The following is a 24,396-nucleotide window of genomic DNA, read 5'->3' on the forward strand; positions in this document are numbered from 1 at the left end:
GATTCATCTCACTGCCTCACTACTGAGCATGTACATAAAGTGCAGCACAGATTCATCTCACTGCCTCACTACTGTGCATGTACATAAAGTGCAGCACAGATTCATCTCACTGCCTCACTACTGAGCATGTACATAAAGTGCAGCACAGATTCATCTCACTGCCTCACTACTGAGCGTGTACATGAAGTGCAGCACAGATTCATCTCACTGCCTCACTACTGAGCGTGTACATAAAGTGTAGCACAGATTCATCTCACGGCCTCACTACTGAGCGTGTACATAAAGTGCAGCACAGATTCATCTCACTGCCTCACTACTGAGCGTGTACATAAAGTGCAGCACAGATTCATCTCACGGCCTCACTACTGAGCGTGTACATAAAGTGCAGCACAGATTCATCTCACTGCCTCACTACTGAGCGTGTACATAAAGTGCAGCACAGATTCATCTCACTGCCTCACTACTGAGCGTGTACATAAAGTGCAGCACAGATTCATCTCACTGCCTCACTACTGAGCGTGTACATAAAGTGCAGCACAGGTTCATCTCACTGCCTCACTACTGAGCGTGTACATAAAGTGTAGCACAGGTTCATCTCACTGCCTCACTACTGAGCGTGTACATAAAGTGCAGCACAGATTCATCTCACTACTGAGCATGTACATAAAGTGCAGCACAGATTCATCTCACTGCCTCACTACTGAGCGTGTACATAAAGTGCAGCACAGATTCATCTCACTGCCTCACTACTGTGCATGTACATAAAGTGCAGCACAGATTCATCTCACTGCCTCACTACTGAGCATGTACATAAAGTGCAGCACAGATTCATCTCACTGCCTCACTACTGAGCGTGTACATGAAGTGCAGCACAGATTCATCTCACTGCCTCACTACTGAGCGTGTACATAAAGTGTAGCACAGATTCATCTCACGGCCTCACTACTGAGCGTGTACATAAAGTGCAGCACAGATTCATCTCACTGCCTCACTACTGAGCGTGTACATAAAGTGTAGCACAGATTCATCTCACGGCCTCACTACTGAGCATGTACATAAAGTGCAGCACAGATTCATCTCACTGCCTCACTACTGAGCGTGTACATAAAGTGCAGCACAGATTCATCTCACTGCCTCACTACTGAGCGTGTACATAAAGTGCAGCACAGATTCATCTCAACTAAAAGCCGAGATCCTTAGATCGGAAACAGAACAGACATTTATAGGACATTTCATAACTTTCCCAAATTCTTATGAACACATTTACAGCACATCTTGCATTGAACTATTAAAACCAATTTATTATATATTTTAGGAGTCGGTCCATTTTATTCCAACTCAGACTCCGCCAAAATGGACACTGACTCCGACTCTATGAATGTGGTGACTATTTTAACTCCACTGGTCTTTTACAGAAAAAAAAAAACATTGAATGGATATTATACAGTGAAAATTGCAAATATTTCGGCTTGGTGCCCACTGTGCCCAGCTCGTGCTTCTGGAGATGCGCACCTTGTAAATTAGCTGGCTTTTCCCACTCCACCATTGCCAAACGCGTGGACATAACTGCGGTTTAGGCACATTGTGGGGCTCAGAAAGGAGGGAGACATTTGCATTTGGGAGTGCAGATTTCACTTTATTTGTGGGGTAATTTGGAAAGGAGCCATGTTGCTTTTCCAGGGCCTTTTTGCTACCTATGAGGTGTAAGCTCCCTACGTGTATGTTTAGTTTTCAATGTTTTATTTATTGAAGAAATAGACATAACAGATAGATAACATACACACATTTTTCAATCAGAATCAAATCGTATAAAGAAAAGTGTACAACAAATTTTAAATATTTGAAATGTAGGTCCACGGATTTGTCATGAAGATTGCAGCAAAACCTTGTAATACAGATGATGCAATTTGAATATATGATCAATGTATAACATAAAAGAGAGACATAATTGTCTCTATATATAAGTAATCACAATATAAGAAAAACAAGGATAAGGATGCGTAAAAAAGAAATAAAAGAATCAAAAAATCAACTGGGTAATGAGGAGAGAGAAAACTTGGATATAAAAGGGGGGACAGACAAGGTAAGAGGAAGAGAATGAGAGGGGAAAGTGAAGAGGGGGGAGGTCCAGTCACTGTATGAAGAGGTTAAAAATAAAAATAGCATAAATTAAAATGTTGAGACGGTTTATGTGATAGAGGATAGGTAGGATTCGGGGTTTCTAAATTTCTGCCAAGGAGTCCAAACCCGATGAAAGGAGGTGAGATTTTGCATTGACAAGGCTCCCAGTTGTTCAATTTGGAATAATTGGTCGATTTTTAGTAGCAATTGCTTCTTGCTTGGTAAATCAGGTGAACGCCAAAGAGGTGGTATGAGCAGCTTACCCGCCGATAGAACAAAATGATGGAAACTTTTTGTCCGATTTAATTGGGAGGTTTAAGAATGTGTTCAGGGGTTAAGGTCAAGCGTATGTGTAGTAATTCAAATAGGGTTTGAGCTCTCATTTTCCAGAATCTTTGAATAACCGGGCAATTCCACCATGTGTGTAAGTATGATCTTTTCTCTTTTTCACACCTCCCCCCTACGTGTCTGTTGATGAATGATGGACTTGTTTTTTGAGAGATGACTTGAAGTTTTTATTAGTAGCATTTTGGAGTAGATAACATTTTATAACATTTTGTGATTGCTTTTACAGCTACTATCACATTTATCGTGTGCTCTGTGCTGAGAACTTACATGAGAGGTTTCAGTCTTAATCCCCCAAAATACAGGATTCAAATGAAACCCCCCCCCCCCCCCCCCCAGCGCCAGCATTCATTGTAATGAGGCACATGGAGTCCCTTTGGACTGAGTCTGGCTGGGTCCCGTTTTTTTAGTCATGCACAAAATATTGGTCAATTGAAGCTTCAATAGTTGCTGTTTAACCACTCAGATGCTGCTGTAAACTGCCAACAGTGGCAACTAAGCGGTTTGATTCCAGGGAAGGGCGGTTTGTTACATTGCCCATTGCTTTTAGGGTTTCTTAGCTTTGTATCGCATGGTATCCATTCTTGTGACCAATTTTCAGAAAAGCTTACAGTGCTTGGTAAATAATGTAGTCGATTATCATCATTTAAGTGCCGTGGTAATACAAGATTACAATCCTCCCATGACTGGCAGGCAAATGTTTTTTTGTTCTTCAATGACATCAGAAAATAAAATGTTTTCTGGCCTCCTAGATGGAAGCATCATGGTTTCCCCAGTGTGTATGACACTGATGGGACAGATTTAGGAGACATGGCTGCTTTCCCTGGGCCATGGATGAAATATGGCTGCTGGGATACGTTTTAACCCCTGACCTCAGGGTTATATTTTATAGCATGTCAGCCCTGAGAAGTAAAGTCGCCCATTGCTGGATAGAGCTTCAAGCCTCAAACACATGACATTTTTATTCTGAAAGTAGAGCAGAAGTGAAATGTGTCATATCATGAAAAATTGTGGCCATTTACTCTGATTGTGTTATTAATGTTCTTACTCCTTGCTTTATAGTGTGTGGTGGTTTCTGAGCTTCTCGGTGACCTTGTAATTGTGGTTCTAACCACCTTTCTCCACTAATGGCATAAATGTAGTCAGAGATCACACATGGGTGGTATGAGCCCTGGTGTAAGCCTAGCCTGCAAGAGAAGAACGGACATGGGGTGAGGAGGGCAGGGGCGTAATCGGATAAAGTGCAGAGGGAATAGTGTTCCTGGGAAGTCATATAGTGGATGTAGCAAGGAGTGACACAATAGTAAGGGGGATTAATACCATATGTAACTGAGTTGTGTGTATATTTTACAAGTAATACGCCATCTTCATGTGTCCTCAGGTCCAGTCCACAGAGAAAGATCGGGAAATATCAGAACTGAATTGCCATGTAGATGTGCTGCTGTGCGAGAAGAATAAACTGGAGAATGACATCAAGGTAAGAACTAGACAGATGGCAAAAGACTCAAAAAGAAGCAAAGAATGCTTTTAAAGAGGACCAGGTCAAAAGCCTGATGTTGCTCTTATATTATTCCCTCTGTTCTTGAGTATTTTGTGTGGTTTTTTTTTTTTTTTTTTTTTTTAAATCTTTTGGTTCCAGAGGTATGGGCCTTTTATGTTCTTTACCAAGGGGGCATGGCTTCAGGCCGCCCTGCGTAATAACCCATGTGCGCTATGCCCCCTTATAAAGACTATAAACATTAGCCCTAAATAGAAAGGCCCATGTCTCTGGAGCCAAAAAAAATAAAAATAACAGAATATTAAGGATTAAAAGAAGGGCAAAAATTGGCTGATTTTGACCTGGTGGCAGGTTCCTCCAAGTAGAATTATATCCTGTACAAGGGAACCTGTTGACTGATCAATGCTGCTCAAGTCATATCTACTAACCTACACTTACATGCAAACGGTCCCAATGTGTAAAATGATTCTATACATGTCTTACCGGGTGTCCACTAGTAAATGTAGGTTATATTAGGTAGTAAAATGATTTTGTTGGCATCTCACTTTATAGGAACTTGAAATTAACCTGGAAAGACTGTCAGCGAGGGCAGCGGGTGATCATGCATTACCAGGCACCAGCTCTCAGGGATTGCAGTTCTTTAATCCATATTGTGAAGAACATCGAGAGGTTCCTATAATCCCCATCCAGCCTCCTGTACTGCAGTTTGGAAATCCATATGCAACACAGGCAACCAGAGGTGAGAGGTGGTTATAGTCATAGAATAGACTTGTATTAGTAATGACTATAATATTAGTATAGTCTAATGAGTCGTCAAGGCTGACATTAAAAGCAAAGCAGCCATTAATAGCCTCACTTGCATAGAAGGAGAGTCTGTGGCAGCTATAGACTTCAAATGGGTAACAAATCCGTTTTCACTCTTCATTTCTATTTTCTTTCTCTTGCTGTTAGAAAAAAACAATCTTGTTTGGCTAGCTTAATATATGCACATTATCTTTTATATACACTTTTTTTCTATTAACTTTGTAAGTTGAAATTTTATTCTCTTTGTGAAAGACCCGATGTCTGAATATACATGGGACATTTCGATATAAAACTTGATGTTTTCAGACTATTGGTAAATGCCTTTCTTGAAACACTGGTCTCTTAGCAAGTTAATACAGCCGAAAAAACTGTCTAAATCGCCCATAGAAGCCAGTCAAAGCTTTACTCTCATTTTTTTAAAGGGGTTGTCCACTACCTGGACAACCTCTTTGTAAATGAAGTAGTCCACCTTGGAAAATAAAGAGACAGATACTGTCCTCCCTCACCAGGGGCTTGCATGACATTGGCTACTGGGCTCATGTGGTGTAACAATCAGTGGCTGCTACTAGACTGCTGCACTTTTATTTTCCTCGGATGAATCTTGGGCAAATAAAAGAAGTGAGAGCGCAGCAGCCTAATAGCGGCTACTGATCGGCTACAGGGCTCACGTAGCATAATTATGTCACAACAGCCTGGAACAAGGGTGCCGACTTCGCTGTAACGGTGACGATGTGGGAGGGGAGTATCTATTTTTTTTATTTTGTAAGGGGGGCTACCCCCTTTAAACTACTGTGGGAAAAATGTTTTGTTTTTTTCCTACGTTAGACTGATTTTATATGAGGCAACTTATTTTACCTTGTTCAGCTGGTAAATGAATCGCTCATCTGTAATTTATTAGATGGCGCAGATGGAGCTCTTAATCCTGATGAAGTGCAGGGTCCTCCAGCAAGGCCACCCTCATGGAACCTGATTGACAAAGTGGTCTGCAGTCAGCCTGCTAGGAATCTTAGCCGGCCAGATGGTTTGGAAGACCCTGATGAAAACAATCAGGTCGGTATAACATTTCTATGCTTTTTTTATATTCTTATGTCTTTGATGATTTTGGACTTTACATGTGCCTAGTCCTGATTTCCACTACATAATCCTTACCTCTAACTTGGCCGGTGTGGGTTTGATGTAGGAGTGAGTTGACCCCAGGATTGTGGAAGGGTGGTACATAAAGTGGTGGTTGTGGTATTTATTATACTCCTCATTAGAAGGAGGAGCAGGAGGAGACACTTGGTATACAGAACAGACCAAAAGTTTGGACACACCTTCTCATTTAAAGATTTTTCTGTATTTTCATGACTTTGAAAATTGTACATTCACACTGAAGGCATCAAAACTATGAATTAACACATGTGGAATTATATACGTAACAAAAAAGTGTCAAACAACTGAAAATATGTCTTATATTCTAGGTTCTTCAAAGTAGCCACCTTTTGCTTTGATGACTGCTTTGCACACTCTTGGCATTCTCTTGATGAGCTTCAAGAGGTAGTCACCGGAAATGGTTTTCACTTCACAGGTGTGCCTGTCAGGTTTAATCAGTGGCATTTCTTGCCTTATAAATGGGGTTGGGACCATCAGTTGTGTTGTGCAGAAGTCTGGTGGACACACAGCTGATAGTCCTACTGAATAGACTGTTAGCTGCTTTTTTCTTGCCATAATACAAATTCTAAGTAAAGAAAAACGAGTGGCCATCATTACTTTAAGAAATGAAGGTCAGTCAGTCTGAAAAATTGGGAAAACTTTGAATGTGCCCCAAGTGCATTTGCAAAAACCATCAAGCGCTATAAAGAAACTGGCTCACATGAGGACCGCCCCAGGAAAGGAAGACCAAGAGTCACCTCTGCTTCTGAGGATAAGTTTATCCGAGTCACCAGCCTCAGAAATCGCAGGTTAACAGCAGCTCAGATTAGAGACCAGGTCAATGCCTCACAGAGTTCTAGCGGCAGACACATCTCTTCAACAACTGTTAAGAGGAGACTTGGTGCAGCAGGCCTTCATGGTAAAATAGCTGCTAGGAAACCACTGCTAAGGACAGGCAACAAGCAGAAGAGACTTGTTTGGGCTAAAGAACACAAGGATTGGACATTAGACCAGTGGAAATCTGTGCTTTGGTCTGATGAGTCCAAATTTGAGATCTTTGGTTCCAACCACCGTGTCTTTGTGCGACGCAGAAAAGGTGAACGGATGGACTCTACATGCCTGGTTCCCACCGTAAAGCATTGAGGAGGAGGTGTGATGGTGTGGGGGTGCTTTGCTGGTGACACTGTTGGGGATTTATTCAGAATTGAAGGCATACTGAACCAGCATGGCTACCACAGCATCTTGCAGCGGCATGCTATTCCATCCGGTTTGCGTTTAGTTGGACCATCATTTATTTTTCAACAGGACAATGACCCCAAACACACCTCCAGGCTGTGTAAGGGCTATTTGACCAAGAAAGAGAGTGATGGGGTGCTACACCAGATGACCTTGCTTCCACAGTCACCAGACCTGAACCCAATCGAGATGGTTTGGGGTGAGCTGGACCGCAGAGTGAAGGCAAAAGGGACAACAAGTGCTAAGCATCTCTGGGAACTCCTTCAAGATTGTTGGAAGACCATTTCCGGTGACTACCTCTTGAAGCTCATGAAGAGAATGCCAAGAGTGTGCAAAGCAGTCATCAAAGCAAAAGGTGGCTACTTTGAAGAACCTAGAATATAAGACATTTTCAGTTATTTCACACTTTTTTGTTAAGTATATAATTCCACATGTGTTAATTCATAGTTTTGATGCCTTCAGTGTGAATGTACAATTTTCATAGTCATGAAAATACAGAAAAATCTTAAAATGAGAAGGTGTGTCCAAACGTTTGGTCTGTACTGTATGTCTCCAGAAGTTTCTCATCCCTGGGACTTCAGCGCTGCATAAATTATCAGGCCATGGTATAAGGGTAGACTGACATGAGGTTTGGCTGTCACTAGGCTGCACACTTATTTTCCCAGAGTCTTGTAGGTCCTTCACCTATTAGGCTCAAGTATAATATGAAAGCTTCTCCCAACATGGGAAGGCTGTAGTGTATCCTACAGTATAAGCTCCTAGGGGATACATTGTAGACAACTCTTTTTCATACTGCAGAAAAAAAAAATTCTGGCTATACACCCAGCTGATGGACATGGTGTCACTCTTCTGACTTTGTCAAGTGATTGGAGTCCGCTAGATCCTTGTGGCTTTTATGCCAGCGTAATGTGCACCGAGCGTTAGTGTTTCTATCATGGCTGTTGAGTCTGAGTCTGTGTCCATTTTGGTGGAATCTGAGTCTGTATAAAATGAACCGACTCCAGCTCCTAAAATATAATACATTGGGTACAGTCGTTCAATGCAGTTTGTGGGGAATATTTTTTCATAAGAATTTGGGAAAGTTATGAAATGTCCTATAAATGTCTGTCCTATTCCTGATCTAAGGGTCTAGACTTTTAGCTGAGATTAATCTGTGCTACAGTAAATTTATCACTTAAACACGAGCCGTGTATGAGGGAGTCGGAGTCGTGGAGTCGGTGTCATGGAAATTGAGGAGTCGGAGGTTTGGCTTACTGACTCCACAGCCCTGGTTTCTATTCCTTTATTAGGAATGTAGTTGATGTCTATATGACTTTTGGGTAATATCGTCGTTTGGATTAGTCTCCTGCATTGTGACATTTTTTTAACAAATCCTCATTGAGGCCTATGACAGTTATATTAGTAGAATAAGCTCTTATGTGGCAGAGAGACAATTGATAATGGCGGTGCCCTCGCTCTGCGCTACATGGTACATCAAGATCTCTTTTTGATTCCCTAAATGAAATTGAAATGTCAGTGTGTTTCAGATTTGCTCTTCTACATTTAGACTGAAGGCCTCTTTGATCTTAGCAAAATACATCTGATGAGGAATACGTTCATGCTGAATACTTTGCTCTTTGCAGTACAGCGGTACCATGACGTGTTCCTCATTTAGTCTACTTTGCTGCGTTTAATTGCTATTAACCTTTGCAGAAACTGATAAGTGCTCAGACAGCTATAATAATAGCCTTGGCATTCAGCACCCGTAGTAAAAAAAAAAAGCTGCTTCCTCCGGCCTTCAGGATCTTGGTGTCTTTGATTGAAGATAATTAGGGAGCCTGTCCTAATTCCCTCACTGACAGTTTTAAGGTCCAAAATGCTTGCCCGTGAATGTCCCCCACCTTCACCTCTCATTCTGCGTATTGTCTTAAACCCTTCCCACTGGAGACATTGTGCTTGACAAGAGATTTTTTTCTCTTCTAGTCAGCCGGAGAACTTTAATTAATACCGCTGTCTTCCCGACCTATGTGTTGCCTTCTTGCATGTTAAATAGAAATGTGTGTGCATGTAATAATATATACAGAATTTTATGGATTGCAAAATATATGTTCAGTACCAAACAACATAAACTCTTGAAGGGTGACTTCCGACTTTAGAAGTCATCACCGGTCTATAAGATAGGTGATAACTTTAAGATTGGTAGGTGCCCAACCGCTGGGATGCCAGCCGATCTCAAGAACGCAGCTCAGCAGAACCCGGTCTAAATTTTGAGGTGGTCGGACATGGTCATCAGTGGCCAGACTAGACTTAATTTAGCTTTTTCTGGCAGTAAACTAAATCCTCTGTGGGACAGCTAAAAGAAAAAAAAGCCAAGCGCTGTACTGTGCTTTCTTTTGCAGAATGATGGCGCATGTCCTGCCGCTGTTCAGAAGGGCTCTGCTGAGCTCTGTTCTCCCATCTCTCTTCTCGTTGGGCTTCAAACACATATGGATAGGTGATAACTTTAAAAGGGAATCTGTCACCAGGTTTTTGCTAATTTAAGAGCGGCATAATGTAGAGACAGAGACCTGGAATCCAGTGATGTCACTTACTGGGCTGCTTGCTGTAATTTTAATAAAATCATTATTTTATCAGCAGAACTTTCCCAAATTCTTATGAAAAAATATTCCCCACAAACTGCATTGAACGACTGTACCTAATTTATTATATATTTTCGGAGTTGGTCCATTTTATACCGACTCCACCAAAGTGGACACCGACTCCGACTCCACAGCCCTGGGTGAAACACCGGATCCATGACTGATGCCAATATATTCTTTACTGAAAAAGTGAACATATGGCCGATTCTTTGCACAGATAACTGATCAGGGACATAAGTATTGTTCTTTTGCCAAAAAATGATTCATTTCGGTGGCCCACACTACATAAGATATACCTTATATATCTTACTATTGTAATTATATTCTTTGCAAAAATGACTCAAAGTATCCTTCGCTGCTGAAATAATATTTAAATCTGCTATAAAGCAGCCTAATAATAAACATGGAGAATGTATGTGGGCAGAAGTGCAGGGTGCACAGAGGTTATCCCCTGTTATGTGGGACGAGCTAAACAACTTATTATTCTATTGTTATTGACCCTTTAGATTCCTTTTATTAGTGTTTTGTATGAATGTAAGAGTCGCTATTGGCATCCTATGGAGGAGACCTTCAGGTATGTGGCACTGTTTCCTGTGATGGGCACGATACTCATGAGTGCGCCGCCGATATATTTGTGGTGTTAGTGCTCGTGAAACAAAAGCGCGGCTGACAGAGCTGATGATGTGATGTAGCCTCAGCCTGACAGGGCAATTTAAGTGATGCGCCTGAGTGCAGGGAGACACCGGTGACATGCTTGGCTGCCTAGATCTCCATGTACACATCACTCAGCTCTATGACTCCCTTGTCAGCTTCTATCGTGGAGGTGTTGGAAGTGATCGCATCTTATTTATACACAAATTACAAGGAGATGTGATAGAAGATTATTTAGCACTTTGCTTCTTTTAATACAAATCCCAGAGGGATGCTACCAAGGTACAATGTCTCCTGACATAGATTGATTTGCTCTGCCTTGTATGCTGCATTCTTCACATTTCTGGCCAGTGGAGCCCTGTCCCTAGCCGATGACAGGCGACTATGACAATCATTTGCTTTGGTATTTTTTATTTGCTGGTTTTATGGCGCTACAAAATTCCACCCATGGTTGAAAGACATTGGAATGACAGCCGAAGCTCCTGAGATTATCTCTGATTTTCCCATGCGTTCTAAGGACGGCCTTGCAGCAGGGATATCAAAATAATTTTACTACGGAATGAAACTGTGCCATGTCCAATGTTTGTACTGGTAGTATAACTGGCAAGTGGCAAGCACGAAGACACCAGTTTAATTGTAGAGGTCGAATGTGTGTAAATATGTGTGTATATATTATAGCGTCATTAATTCCATGGCTCTTCACATGTGAAAAGGGGTATACATGGCAAACATCAAGTACAATAATTTTAACAAAAAACGAGTCAGCGACTGGTACAGGAGGAGCGAGGACCCTGCCCGCGAGGGCTCACAATCTACAAGGGATGGGTGAGGATACAGTAGGTGAGGGTAGAGCTGGTCGTGCAGCGGTATGGTGGAGCGGTGGTTACTGCAGAATATAGGCTTGTCGGAAGAGGTGGGTCTTCAGGTTCCTTTTGAAGGTTTCCACGGTAGGCGGAAGTCTGATATGTTGCGGTAGAGAGTTCCAAAGTAGAGGGGATGTACGGTAGAAATCTTGTATGCGATTGTGGGAAGAGGAAATAAGAGGGGAGTAGAGAAGGAGATTTTGTGAGGATCGAAGGCTGTGTGCAGGTAAGTACTGGGAGACTAGGTCACTGGTGTATGGAAGAGACAGGTTGTGGATGGGTTTGTATGCCATGGTTAGGGTTTTGATCTGGAGTCTCTGAGTAATGGGGAGCTAGTGCAGGGATTGACGGAGAGGAGAGGCTGGGGAATAGCGGGGGAACAGGTGAATTAGTCGGGCAGCAGAGTTTAAGATAGGTAGGAGGGGTGCGAGAGTGTTAGAAGGTAGGCCATAGAGCTGGAGGTTGCAGTAGTCGAGGCAGGAGATGATGAGGGCATGCACTAGTGTTTTTGCAGATTCATGGTTCAGGAATGTGCGCATCCGGGGGATATTTTTGAATTGGAGTCGGCAGGTAGTGGAAAAGGCTTGGATATGTGGTTTGAAGGAGAGATCAGAGTCCAGGGTTATCCCAAGGCAGCGAGCTTGCGGGACTAGGGAGAGTGGGCAGCCATTGACTTTGATGGATAGGTCAGTTGAGCGGGGGAGTTGATTGAGATGGTGGAAAGATGATGAATTCTGTTTTATCCATGTTAAGTTTTAGAAATCTAGCAGAGAACTAAGATGAGATAGCAGACAGACATTGTGGGATTCTGGTTAGTAAAGGAGGTTGGATCAGGTCCATAGTGTTAGATCTGTGTGTCATCAGTATAGAGGTGATACTGATAGCCGTGAGCATCTGAGCTGTCCGAGGCCGTAGGTGTAGATGGAGAAGAGCAGGGATCCTAGAACTGGGTCTTGTGGGACACTGACAAACGGGGTGAGATGAGGAGGTGGTGTGTAAGTGGGAGAACCTGTTAGGTATGAGGAGATCCAAGTATGTGATGCCAATAGATGAGTCTGTAGTAAGAGGAAATGGTCCACTTGGTCGAAGGCAGATGACAGGTCCAGGAGGAGGAGGACAGAGTAGTGTTGCTTGGATTTGGCGGTTAGTAGGTCATTGGTGAATTTAGTCAGGGCAGTTTCAGTGGAATGGTGCGGTCAGAAGCCAGATTGTAAGCGGTCAAAAAGGGAGCAGGAGGAAAGGTGGGAGGACAGTTCAAGATGCACGTGTTGTTCCAGTAGTTTTGAGGCATAGGGGAGAAGTGATAAGGGGCGATATCTAGACAGAGAGTATGGGTCAAGGGAGGGCTTTTTAAGGATGGCTGTGATTGAGGCATGTTTGAAGCTTGAGGGGAAGACACCAGTTGTTAGTGACAGGTTGAAGAGGTGGGTTAGGGTTGTGATGAAGACTGTGGTAAAGTTTGGAATGAGGTGGGACGGGATTGGGTCAAGTTCACAAGTGGTGAGATGTAATTTGGAGCGTAAAGAGGAAAGTTGATCTTCCTTGATGGTGGAGAAGCTGGTTTTGGAGGAGGAGAGTTGAGTAGTTATGAGGAGGGACAGTGGGGATTTTAGGCAAAAGCTTTGTCTGATATCAATCTTCTGCTTGAAGAATGAGGCAAGGTCTTCAGCTGAGATGAGGGGAGAGGGAGGAGGTACTGGGGGACTGAGGAGAGAATTGAAAGTGTTGAATAGCTGTTTAGGGTTGTGAGACAGGGAGCATATGAGAGATGAGAAGTAGGTTTGTTTTGTTACAGTGATTGTGGACTTTAAAGTAGTGAGGGCCTGTTTGAATGCAATGAGTTTCTCATTAGAGTGGGACCTTTTCCATCTCTGCTCAGCAATTCTGGAAGCCCTTCTTAGTTCTTTAACCAGGGTGGTCTGTTGATTGTGCGAGCTATGGTATGTGTGAGGGGGGAGACCGATTCGAGAGCTGTAGCTGTTGTGGTGTTTTATAAAGCGGCCGCAGCATTTGCATCGTGTAAGGAATTAGTCTATAAGAGAGAGAAAGGATTCAAAGAGTGAGTGTAGGTCAAGGTGTTAGAGATTTCTGCGAGGGTTTGCAAGTTTGTGGAGTGGGGATTGTGGACCTGGAGAGGAGGTAAAGTAGGCTGTGGTCAGAAAGAGGGAGAGGTGAGTTAGAGAGGTTAAATAGGGAACAGAGGTGGGTGAAGATGAGGTCCAGTGTGCGGCCATCTTTGCGAGTGGCTGCGTAAGACCATTGAGGAAGTGAGGGATAGAAGCTTAGAGACAGCTGAGTGGGAAGTGTCAATGAGGATGTTGAAGTCACCCATGATGATAATGGGGATGTCAGCGGAAAGGAAATTAAGTAGCCAGGTGGTGGCTGGCCCTGGGGGGCAGTAAATGACGGCCAGTTGGAGGGAGTGTAGATGGGGCCATTTTTGGCGGTTTTAATTGTTTTTATTGGGTTGTTGTCTATATTTATGTACTAATAAAGGTTTGATATTACTACAGTGTTTATCATTTTTTGGTGGGATCCCCATTTATGCATATCTCTTCTTCTTTCGTTCTTGGCTATTTATATGCTTTGGGTTGATCCCCTCTAAATATTAGGGTGGTGCCCGCCACGTTTGAATATAAGCAGGGAGTGTAGATGTGCACACAGTGCACCTCAAAAGAGGGAAGAGTAATGGAGGGCGACAGTGGAATTTGGGTGAAGGTGCAGGTATCTGACAGGAGAAAACCAACTGCTCCACCATGCTTGCCGCTGGGGCGAGTGGTGTGGGAATGGTGGAATCCACTGTACGAGAGGCCGTGTGAGCCAGGTTTCGATGATGGCGAGGAAGGAAACTTTGTGAGTAATGAAAAGATCATGGATGTAGGAAAGTTTGTTACAGACAGAGCGAGCGTTCCACAGAGCTCCTGTTAGTGGGCTGGGGAAGCGGGAGCTGCCCGAATGGGAATGAGATTAGAAAGGTTTCACAAAGATCCAGGATGAGCAGTAGAAGTGACTGTGGAGATGTGAGGAGGACCAGGATTTGGCGAGATATCTCTGGCAGTGAGGAGGAGCAGAGAAAGTGTTAGCAGGTGGGAGCAGGAGAGGGCATAAGGTGGCTATCTGTGTTTGGAGACAGAGGATTGTATGTTGAGGAACAGTTCTATATACAGGTGCTTCTCACAAAATTAGAATATCATCAAGAATTTTATTAATTTCCGTTTTCTAATACAAAAAGTGAAACTCGTATTATATAGAGTCATTACAAACAGAGTGATCTATTTCAAGTGTTTATTTCTGTTAATGTTGATGATTATGGCTTACAGCCTATGAAAACACAAAAGTCATTATCTCAGTAAATTAGAATAACTAACAAAAAACACATGCAAAGGCTTCCTAAGCATTTAAAAAGGTCCATTAGTCTTTCTAAGTATGCTCTACAATCATGGGGAAGATTGCTGACTTGACAGATGTCCAGAAGGCAGTCATTGACACACTCCACAAGGATGGTAAGCCACAAAAAGTCATTGCTAAAGAAGCTGGCTGTTCACAGAGTGCTGTATCCAAGCATATTAATGGAAAGCTGAGTGGAAGGAAAAAGTGTGGTAGAAAAAAATGCACAAGCAACCGGGATAACCGCAGCCTTGAAAGGATTGTTAAGAAAAGGCCATTCAAAAATTTGGGGGAATTTCACAAGGAGTAGACTGCTGCTGGAGTCATTGCTTCAAGAGCCACCGCACACAGACGTATCCAGGACATGGGCTACAAGTGTCGCACTCCTTGTGCCAAGCCACTCATGACCAATAGACAACGCCAGAAGCGTCTTACCTGGGCCAAGGAGAAAAAGACCTGGACTGTTGCTCAATGGTCCAAGGTGGTGTTTACAGAAGAAAGTAAATTTTGCATTTCATTTGGAAATCAAGGTCCCAGAGTCTGGAGGAAGAGTGGAGAGGCCACAATCCAAGCTGCTGGAGGTCTAGTGTGAAGTTTCCACAATCAGTGATGGTTTGGGGAGCCATGTCATCTGCTGGTGCAGGTCCACTGTGTTTTATCAAGATCAAAGTCAGCACAGCCGTCTACCAGGAAATTTTAGAGCACTTCATGCTTCCCTCTGCCAACAAGCTTTTTGGAGATGGAAATGTCATTGTCCAGCAGGACTTGGCACCTGTCCACACTGCCAAAATACCAATACCTGGTTTACAAACAATAGTATCACTGTGCTTGATTGGCAGCAAAGTCGCCTGATCTTAACCCCATAGAGGATCTATGGGGTACTGTGAAGAGGAAGATGAGAGACACCAGACCCAACAATGCAGACGAGATGAAGGCTGCTATCAAAGCAACCTGGGCTTCCATAACACCTCAGCAGTGCCACAGTCTGATCGCCTCCATGCCACACCGCATTGATGCAGTAATTGATGCAAAAGGAGCCCCGACCAAGTATTGAGGGCATTTACTGAACATACATTTCAGGAGGCCAACATTTCGGATTTTAAAAACATTTTTCAAGTTGTTATTATTAAGTATTCTAATTTACTGAGATAATGACTTTTGTGTTTTCATTGGCTGTAATCCATAATCATCAACATTAACAGAAATAAACACTTGAAATAGATCACTCTGTTTGTAATGACTCTATATAATATAGGAGTTTCACTTTTTGTATACTTGCACAAATACATCTGTTTACTCATATAATCCCACCTGGTTCTATGTTGAGATCAGGACTCTGTGGAGTCCTTATCACTTTCAGGACTCCTAGTTCTTGTTTTAGATTGTTTGTGGTTATTTTCCTGCTACATATTAAGTTAGGAGGCAAATATACGTCACCTTGATGGTATTACATGATGGATAAGTATCTGTCTGTATTTGTCAGCATTGAGGACACCGCTAATTCTGACGAAATCTCCAACTCTATTTGCGTATCCCCCAATTTTTCCTGCAGACACTTATCATTGTACCTCTTCGAACTTGCAATCTTCTGTTGCATCCAAATATTTAAAATTTAGACTACTTAGTCCAGCGGACCTGGTGCCAGTTTTCTGGTCTTCAGTTGCTATGTTTCTGTGCATAGTTGAGTCACAACTCAACAACTTGGCCAGACTTCTCAGAACAGTAGGTGGGTGTATAGTAGTCACATTCATCCATTACTACCAATTCTCCGCTGATGGCACTGCAACACATCTTCCGATTTCGAAGGAAAATAAACATGTATTTCATCTGCTGCACTAAGTTTCCATAGCTGACCATTACGGTGTCTACGGTCCTTAGTGTTCCACATTTCTTGAGCTCTTCAAGCTCTTTTGTACAACCACCATCTTAAAACCCGCTTTGAAATCTTTGCCTGGGAGATACCTTGCTAATGCAGTATAACAATCATTTGTCCTGATGCTGTGCTCAGTCTTGGTATGGGTATGATCTTAGACATGAAACGGTCTTCTACGTCCTCACCTTTAGAGTAGTTTGGCTGTTCCTCACCCAGTTTTAAGTCCCCTACACAGCGGTTTCTGTAAATTACAGTTTTTCACCCTACATATGAAAATGATGATCACTATGACTTGTTTGGTATAATTGGTTTTGATTTTTTATAATTATTCTGTTTTTTAGACAAAGGGAGGTCACACCAAATGTTGATCTGATTTAGATTTCTCCTCTGTTCATTCACTTTGCATTTTGTTAATTAATAAGAAAAATAAACTATTAACACTTGTATTTTTTAAAGCACTTAATTTGCAGCTTTTGTTATCACACCTACCACACTTATAATCTCCGTGCTAAGTCTAGTGTCCCCTTCTATTCTTACAGGGAAAATATATATATGTATCTATGTCTATAATTTTATATTATATTTTTTTTTTGTACCGTGTTAGCCAGTAGATAGAAAAATATTTCAATTTGAGAGTCCTCAGTGGTTGATATCTTTTAATGGCTAACTGAAAAGATGGTAACAGATTGCAAGCCTTCGAGACTACTCAGGCCTCTTCATCACACTAGTATAACCCAATATCTGAAGTCACATATTTATACACAATATGGCACAGAAATAATGCAATAGATGAGACAGGCAATGAAAAGCAGAGCTTTTACTATGGGAGAGAGAAACATTTCTAAAATTAAAATATATTTTGAATTTACAGCCAGAAATGTCTCTCTCCCATAGTAATAGCTCTGCTTTTCATCACCTGTCTCATCTATTGCATTATTTCTCTTCTATTCTTCGTGTGTTTTTGTTTTTTCCTCGCTTGCTTTTGTATTATATATTTTTCACTGAGTGTGCAACCTATTAAATATTTTCCATGACTGATTTGTTCAGCATCTGATCCCAGAAGATCCTATTGACTTGCATAGAGGATGGCAGGTTTGTTAGTAGTTTTTATAGGCAAAATAAGGCCATGTTCTCACCTGTATTGGAGACTTAGGGTATGTGTGCATGATCAGTGTTCACTGTGGATTGGACGCAGCGCAAGTGCAATCCGCAGCGGCCAGATGTTACAGCATAGTGGATGGGATTTATACAAATCCTATGCCCACTAGGTGTCTGCGGATCACCCGCGGAAACTGACATGCGGTGTGTCTTTCCAGACCGCAGCATGTCAATTTCTCCTGCGGGTCCACATGTGAACTTTCCCCCTAGACCTAATCTCCGTGGGGAAAGTCTGCATGTGAGGAAAAAAAAAAAAAAGAGGCCGGCGCTCCATTGCATAATGAGCGGAAGTCGGAGGCGGCTTCTCCGCAGCCGGCTCCGGATGGTCTGCACATACCCTTATGAGATTGTGTTGCCGACTCCCTCATTTTTCTCAAAATAGTGCAGCATTCCATGCTATTTTTCCCGGGAAAACCCTGCTACAGTCAGGGAATGTTGTATCTGTCATGTTACATCCATCCGCTGTCTGAATTAAATTTTTCTGGTGCATGAAGGGGCAGAATTCCTAACGCCTTTGGGAACAGCTGTAATTACACTGAAATCTAATCGTGAACGTGCGTTCTTAACAAAGCTCATTTCACGATAATCTTTCAGTGCAAACAGGCTGCGATGAATGTGGAAAATGCTTGTTCATTGGTGGTGCATCGTCCTGTGTAAAAAAGGACTCCCTGCCGAGAAAAATGGCAGCCTGTGAGCACCGAGTGATCGATTACCGTGCCCATCACTTACTGCGGTCTGCCTGTGTAAACGGGCTATTAAAAGATGGGCGGTTGCTTCGTGCCTCTGGCCTGTTTCTGTAAATGGACCCTTATGGGGCAAAAGAGAGCCGGAACAATGATGCCAGTGTTGTGCCACCAACATATCAAATAGTTGTATATTTTTTATTCTGCCATTTATTATCTTTGAGGGTACGTCCACTTGAGACATGCGTACAGTGGATTTGCCGCAGTAAAAAATTTCCACAGCAGTTTGCTGTTGCAATATCTGCACTAAACTGCATATATCTGTGGTTTCCAAAGTGCATATATAATGCCATCTTCACCCTTCGAAGCGCATATATGCCATCTTCACCCTTCATGGATTGACCAACCCTAGATGTCAATTCTGCAGCAATTTGTGCCCCAGGTTTGAATGAGATTTCCTAAAATCGTATCCACAATGGTGGTGCTGTAATATGCAGCAGATTATGTCTGGGAAGGAAATGCTCTGCGAATACTCCCCATGTGGGCAGACCCAGAAAGAGTTGTCCTGTCAGAACGATCCCTTTCCAAAATGCTTTTTTGGGGTATATGTACATCATCGAGAGGGTCCTTTTTCTGAACAAATAAGATATGGGCTCTGTGTTTAACTTTGACCTGTTACTTGATAGGTTGTATAATGCACTAAACTTTAATTGTTACATTTTGCGTTGCAGGATAATGACAACGAGCCTCTGCAACTGAACCAAGATCCGCCAAGCTTTCTTGGACAAGACCGGTCTGGGTTTTGCTTTGATCCAAGGTATTTTCAAATGTTTTACATAAGAGTCTATAAATATAAATGGACGTGGAATGTGAAAGAGGTACCGGGAAGAAGCCTACAAACGCTATGAAGATGTTGTCTTTGGTCAGATTTATATCCAGTACCCAATAGCTACAAGGCAACATTGTTATCCACTGAACCACGTGGCTAACATACATGAGAGATACATATTACAGGGACACTCTTTAAAGAGATAAAAAAACAATCTGACTGTCCCTGTAATGAGTCCCCCAAAGCACGTTACCGTTACATTCTTATGGTCTGTGCCTCTAAACTACATTTACCAAGCAGCATTGTGCTATGCTGAGCTGTATCTGTCATTCACTCCCACCATCAATGCTCTCACACCCCACATACAAAGCACCATCTTGAGACTCATTTAAAGTCTAAAAATGGTTTAAGTCGCTGCTTAGCCTGTTTCTCCTCCTGCATTCCAAGTATGCACCGTCCTGAGACTCTCCTGCAGTCAGTAATGCGAGTGGTGCTGACAGAACACCACAAAGCTCAGTGTGCTGTAGGGGAGCATTCAGCCATATTTATTCATTATTTCTAATGTAACCTAGCATTCTGGAAGGCCCAGTTGCACCCCTCTTGCCAGCCACTAGCTGATTCTGTGGCTTCGCCTCTCCTCCCTGTACACATCTGCAGTCACTCACAACTTGGGGTATGTGCCCACTCTAATTATTTGCTATGCTTATGTCACTTTTTTTTCCTGCGCAGTTTTGTCGCAACTGAAGCATTTCTTAGTAGCAGCAAAGTGAATGAGATTGCTAAAGTCTCATTCAGATGCTGCTTATTTTTTCCTTGCAGATTTGAAACAGTTTAAAATGCAGCATGTCAATTCTTTCAGCGTTTTTCGCACATTCACTGGAAAAAAAATGCATGCAGAAATTAGGCTTTTTTTTTTCTATAATTTTTCCTGCCTAGTCACATTTTTTATGCAAATTCTTAAAGGGACACTCTGAGAATTGTAATAAATATAGTGTATTTAAGTATTACAAATTTTACTAAATACCTTTATTTAGCAAAAATGTAATGTTTAGTTAGCGCACTATCAGGGTTTTAAATATGTCATCTCCTAACTGTGAGGTGGTAGGACGGACAGCGTAAAGACGTCTGCTCGAGACAGGTGTCTGGTAAGGGCAGTGTGCTGTCGGGTATGGTGAACGCACATTCCTCTGTTCACCGAACCTGACAGGAGGAGCGAGTGCGGACTAAAGCAGGAGATAACCTTTCTAGCTGACTGAGATTCAACATTTATCTCATTAGCCTAACCGGTTTATTGGAAGTCTGGATGACTCCATGGAGCTGCTGGAATCAACTATACAAACTGTCCTCAAACTATCCTGAGTAACAATGTATTTTGGACTGTAAGGCTATGTGCCCACGATGCAGAAATGCTCCGGATTTTTCCTGAGCGTTTCTGAATCTCCCTGGCAGAAAAAACGCATGCGGATTGTACATGCGGATTGTACATGCGTTTTCCTGCCAGGTAGAAGCGTTTCTGCATGCGGGTTATCAAGCTCTTTTCCAAATGATTTTAGTATCACTTGGAAAGTGCTTGACAACTTGGTCACACTATATAAATCCATGCAAACGACATGGATTTATGTTGTGTGACCAAGTTACGAAATAGTAAAAAGAAAAAAAAGAAGAAAATGTTAAAAAAACAAAAACAAACCATTATACTTACCTTCCGATGGCCCCCAGTCTCCTTCTCCGGTGTCTTCGGCAGCTCGCGATGCTCAAAAAGGACCTTTCATGATGTCATTTAGTCATGTGACCGGTCACGCGACCGCCGATGTCAGCGGTTGCGTGACCTGTCACATGACTAAATGACGTCATGGAAGGTCCTTTGACACCACCGCGAGCAGTCAAAGAGCGAGCAGCGCCGCCAGGAGCAGACAGGGGGCATCAGAAGGTAAGCATATTGTTTTTTTTATTCTTTAACTACAGGTACTATGGTACCCGGGTCTGGAGGAGAGTCTCCTCTTCTCCAGACCCAGGTACCATCCGCACATTGAATCTCATAACATCCGCATGCATACTTGTATGCATGCGGATGTTATGTGGCTCAATAATAGTCAATGGCGGCTAAAACGCAGCGATTCCACAAAATTAATGGACGTGCTGCAGATTTTTCCGCAATGATAATCCGCAGCGGAAATTTCCGCAGCATGTGCACAGCACATGTGGATCATCATTGGGGAACATGGCAGACCTTCTACCAAGCGTTTTTTAAGCGTTTCCGTGGCGGAAATTATGTTGCGTAAATGCTTAAAAAACGCATAGTGGGCACACAGCCTTAATGCTGTCACTGTGTGTGTGTATGTATTCATATTCTAGAGGAGTATAAATTGTATACAGTTTTATGGTGCCATAACTATGAAGTCTGCCCTCACCTCCCCTACGTTCACAACCAGTATTGCAAAACAAATATGTGACTGTATGAAATACTGCAAAACAGCTAATTGTAGAGAAGGATGTTCTCATCCATTTGGATGGTGTTTTATTGTTTCTTTTTCAGATCCACAATACAGAAGAAATGCCCGCTGTGTACCATGGTATTCCCACCCAACTACAATCAGAACCAATTTGAAGAGCACGTGGAGAGTCACTGGAAAGTGTGCCCAATGTGCAATGAGCAGTTCCCCCTGGAGTTTGACCAGCAGGCATTTGAGCGACATGTGCAGACCCATTTTGATGCAAATGTCCTGAATTTCGAGAACTAAGTCTGTTCAGCTTTGTGGTGTAGTAGCGGTGAGAAGTTCACCTTAAAAACTAGAAGAAGCCGCTTAAATCAAGAGATATGACATATGCACTGCAATGTAACTAGAGCTGAAATAAACAGTGTACCCCCTGTGATGTCACTTTCTGGTAGAGGGGTTTCACCTCTGTATGTATCGGACCTCTGCTGAGAGACTGCATTCTGCCTCTGGTATTTTAGCTGTGTAATGTGCAAAAGGCTCCTGGTGGTCGGTCACTGCATGTCTTCTACTATTTGATTTTGTGCTATGTAATTTAGTAGCTATGGCGTTTGCTTGACATGACTTATGTACTGGTCACATGGTCCATGTAATATTGTCTAACATCCCTAAAGCCTAACTCCACCGAGGTAACTGCAGACACCTTCAATTAATATGGCAAACGTGTATATTCTGACTGATCCTCTTCTTGCTCCCCCTACTGGGAGGTTGTGATACTTCAGGCCACTCCTATATCTATGACCACTATTTCAGTACAGGTAATTGCGTATACAAACGTAGTCACCTGGTGCCCCAGTGGTTAATACAGAAAAATATGACTGCTCTGTCTCTAGCTCACAGCCACCCAAGTTGCTTAAGAAGATTGCACAGCCTCATATTGCATGTAGGACTCTTGCGTATAGGCCGCTTAATTGTGGACTCACTGGGAAGCTTCCCCTTTACCTACATGAGCAGATCTTCAAAATGGCTGCATTTTAACTCCCTCACACATTAAAGTTATCTGAACCCGCTGTCTGGTGTGTCTGGCTCCTTCGACACTTGACGTCAGGAGAGAGTAGGATCAAGCACTCGGAATTTCAATGCTCAATACTTTGCTTTCTGGGTAAGCCTGATGTCTCCAGTGGCAGCTTTCTCCACTTTCCACGTTGAAATCACATGAACGTTCGACCCAGCCAAGTGGTCATGTATGTGAGCGAGTCGGGAGCGGGCGCTATTAGTGATGAGCGAGCGTGTTCTGTTAACCCTTTCAGCGAGCATGCTCGGGTGCTCGCCGAGTATCTTCAGCGTGCTCGGGTGTTATGTTTGAGTCAGTCCATGTGCATGATTTGCGACTGTTTGACAGCTTTAATACATGTGAGGAATGCCTGTTTCTTAGGCATTCCTAACATGTGTTAAAACTGTCAAACAGTCGCAAATCATGCGCACGGAGTGACTCAAACATAACACCCGAGCACGCTGAAGATACTCGGTGAGCACCCGACCATGCTCGGAAATCTCGAGTAACTAGCGTGCTCGCTCATCACTAGGAGCTATATGTTTGGCCAACAGCTTTCCCGTGTATGGCCAGCATCAGTATGTAGTTTATGTGACGGACGTTCACTTTAACAGCTTACAGCAGATAAAGCTCTAAGCTGGGACTAGATGACGACCTGTCACTTCTTTACACTATATGCTCATTATGAGGGGCACTTAGAGAAAGCAGAGCAAGAAATGATGTTTTGCTCATAACCAATCTGCTTTTGGCTTCCATTTATCTAGAGGACAATATGAAATGAAAGCCGGTCTCCGACCTGGCAGCGGGCACAGACGTGTGTAGACCATCTTCTAAACGTCTTCTGTAAATGTGAAAATAATCACGATTAGTAGATTGATTGCATTTGTTGCACACAATATTCTATTATACATTATTGGTCACAGGAAGTGTCTGTCATCTATACGCCTTTTAATGTATATAGTCTCTAAAAGCGCCTCATTAAAGTGCACGTATAGATGCTGAATCACAGTTGTGTTTTTGTTTTTCTTCATTAAAAATGAATAAATTATCAACGTTGTAACTTGTTCTGACCTATTTTCTCTAATCTAATTTTAAATAAACTAAAATCCAATCCTTCAATGAGATTATTTAGTCATTCATATCTCTTTCCATAAATCTGAAGGCGTTTTTTTTTTTCTTATGCATTGTGTGAAAATCTGCAAGAAAAAAACAAAACAACAATACGTGTCTGGTTACAGGGGCCTCGATGCATTGCCACTCGAAAGCACCATCACATGGCACACGGTGGTCCGACACCTCTGTAATATGGATCTGTGTCATGAGCCCATGTATACGGATTTATCTTATGTTCCTGATGGTGGAGGGAAAATGCAGACAAAATAAGGAGAGCAGAAAGTAGTAGTTCTAGTAAGGAAGTCTCCATTCATCTATTCCAATTTTTCTTTTTTTCTACAGTGTCTAGATTTCATTAAAACTTCCTATTCACCGTAATGTGAAAGTAATGTTTTTGTTTTTTTTCTATCCCTCATTTTTTAAAAAGGGAGTATAGAGTGTTTTTAAGCAACGTTCTTCAACTTTTAGTTGGTTTTGGGTAAACAATGCCTGGTTATTTTATCGATTGATGGGTATGGAGAAGTTAAAATGATTTGAGACTTTTTTCCAAAAAATAAAAAGGTGTAAAGTTACAAGATTTCCAGGTTTCTAAAAGAT

At 42.4% G+C, this 24,396-nt stretch overlaps 1 protein-coding gene across 2 annotated transcripts in view; it reads left to right on the plus strand.

Annotated features, from left to right (window-relative positions):
• Window positions 1–23,805, plus strand: part of TAX1BP1 (Tax1 binding protein 1) — a 115,019-nt gene extending 91,214 nt beyond the window's left edge. For both annotated transcript variants that reach the window (XM_073677912.1, XM_073677911.1), the window contains exons 14-18: window positions 3,848–3,943; window positions 4,517–4,703; window positions 5,667–5,818; window positions 19,100–19,185; window positions 21,734–23,805. In XM_073677912.1, the coding sequence (XP_073534013.1) occupies window positions 3,848–3,943; window positions 4,517–4,703; window positions 5,667–5,818; window positions 19,100–19,185; window positions 21,734–21,938 (726 nt within the window). In that variant the 3' untranslated portion in view covers window positions 21,939–23,805. The remainder of the gene's footprint in view (window positions 1–3,847; window positions 3,944–4,516; window positions 4,704–5,666; window positions 5,819–19,099; window positions 19,186–21,733) is intronic.
• The last annotated feature ends 591 nt before the right edge of the window (window positions 23,806–24,396 follow it).

Source organism: Phyllobates terribilis, unplaced genomic scaffold (genome assembly GCF_046119375.1).
Source record: "Phyllobates terribilis strain yellow unplaced genomic scaffold, ASM4611937v1 Scaffold_4__5_contigs__length_816908805, whole genome shotgun sequence".
NCBI lineage: Eukaryota > Metazoa > Chordata > Amphibia > Anura > Dendrobatidae > Phyllobates > Phyllobates terribilis.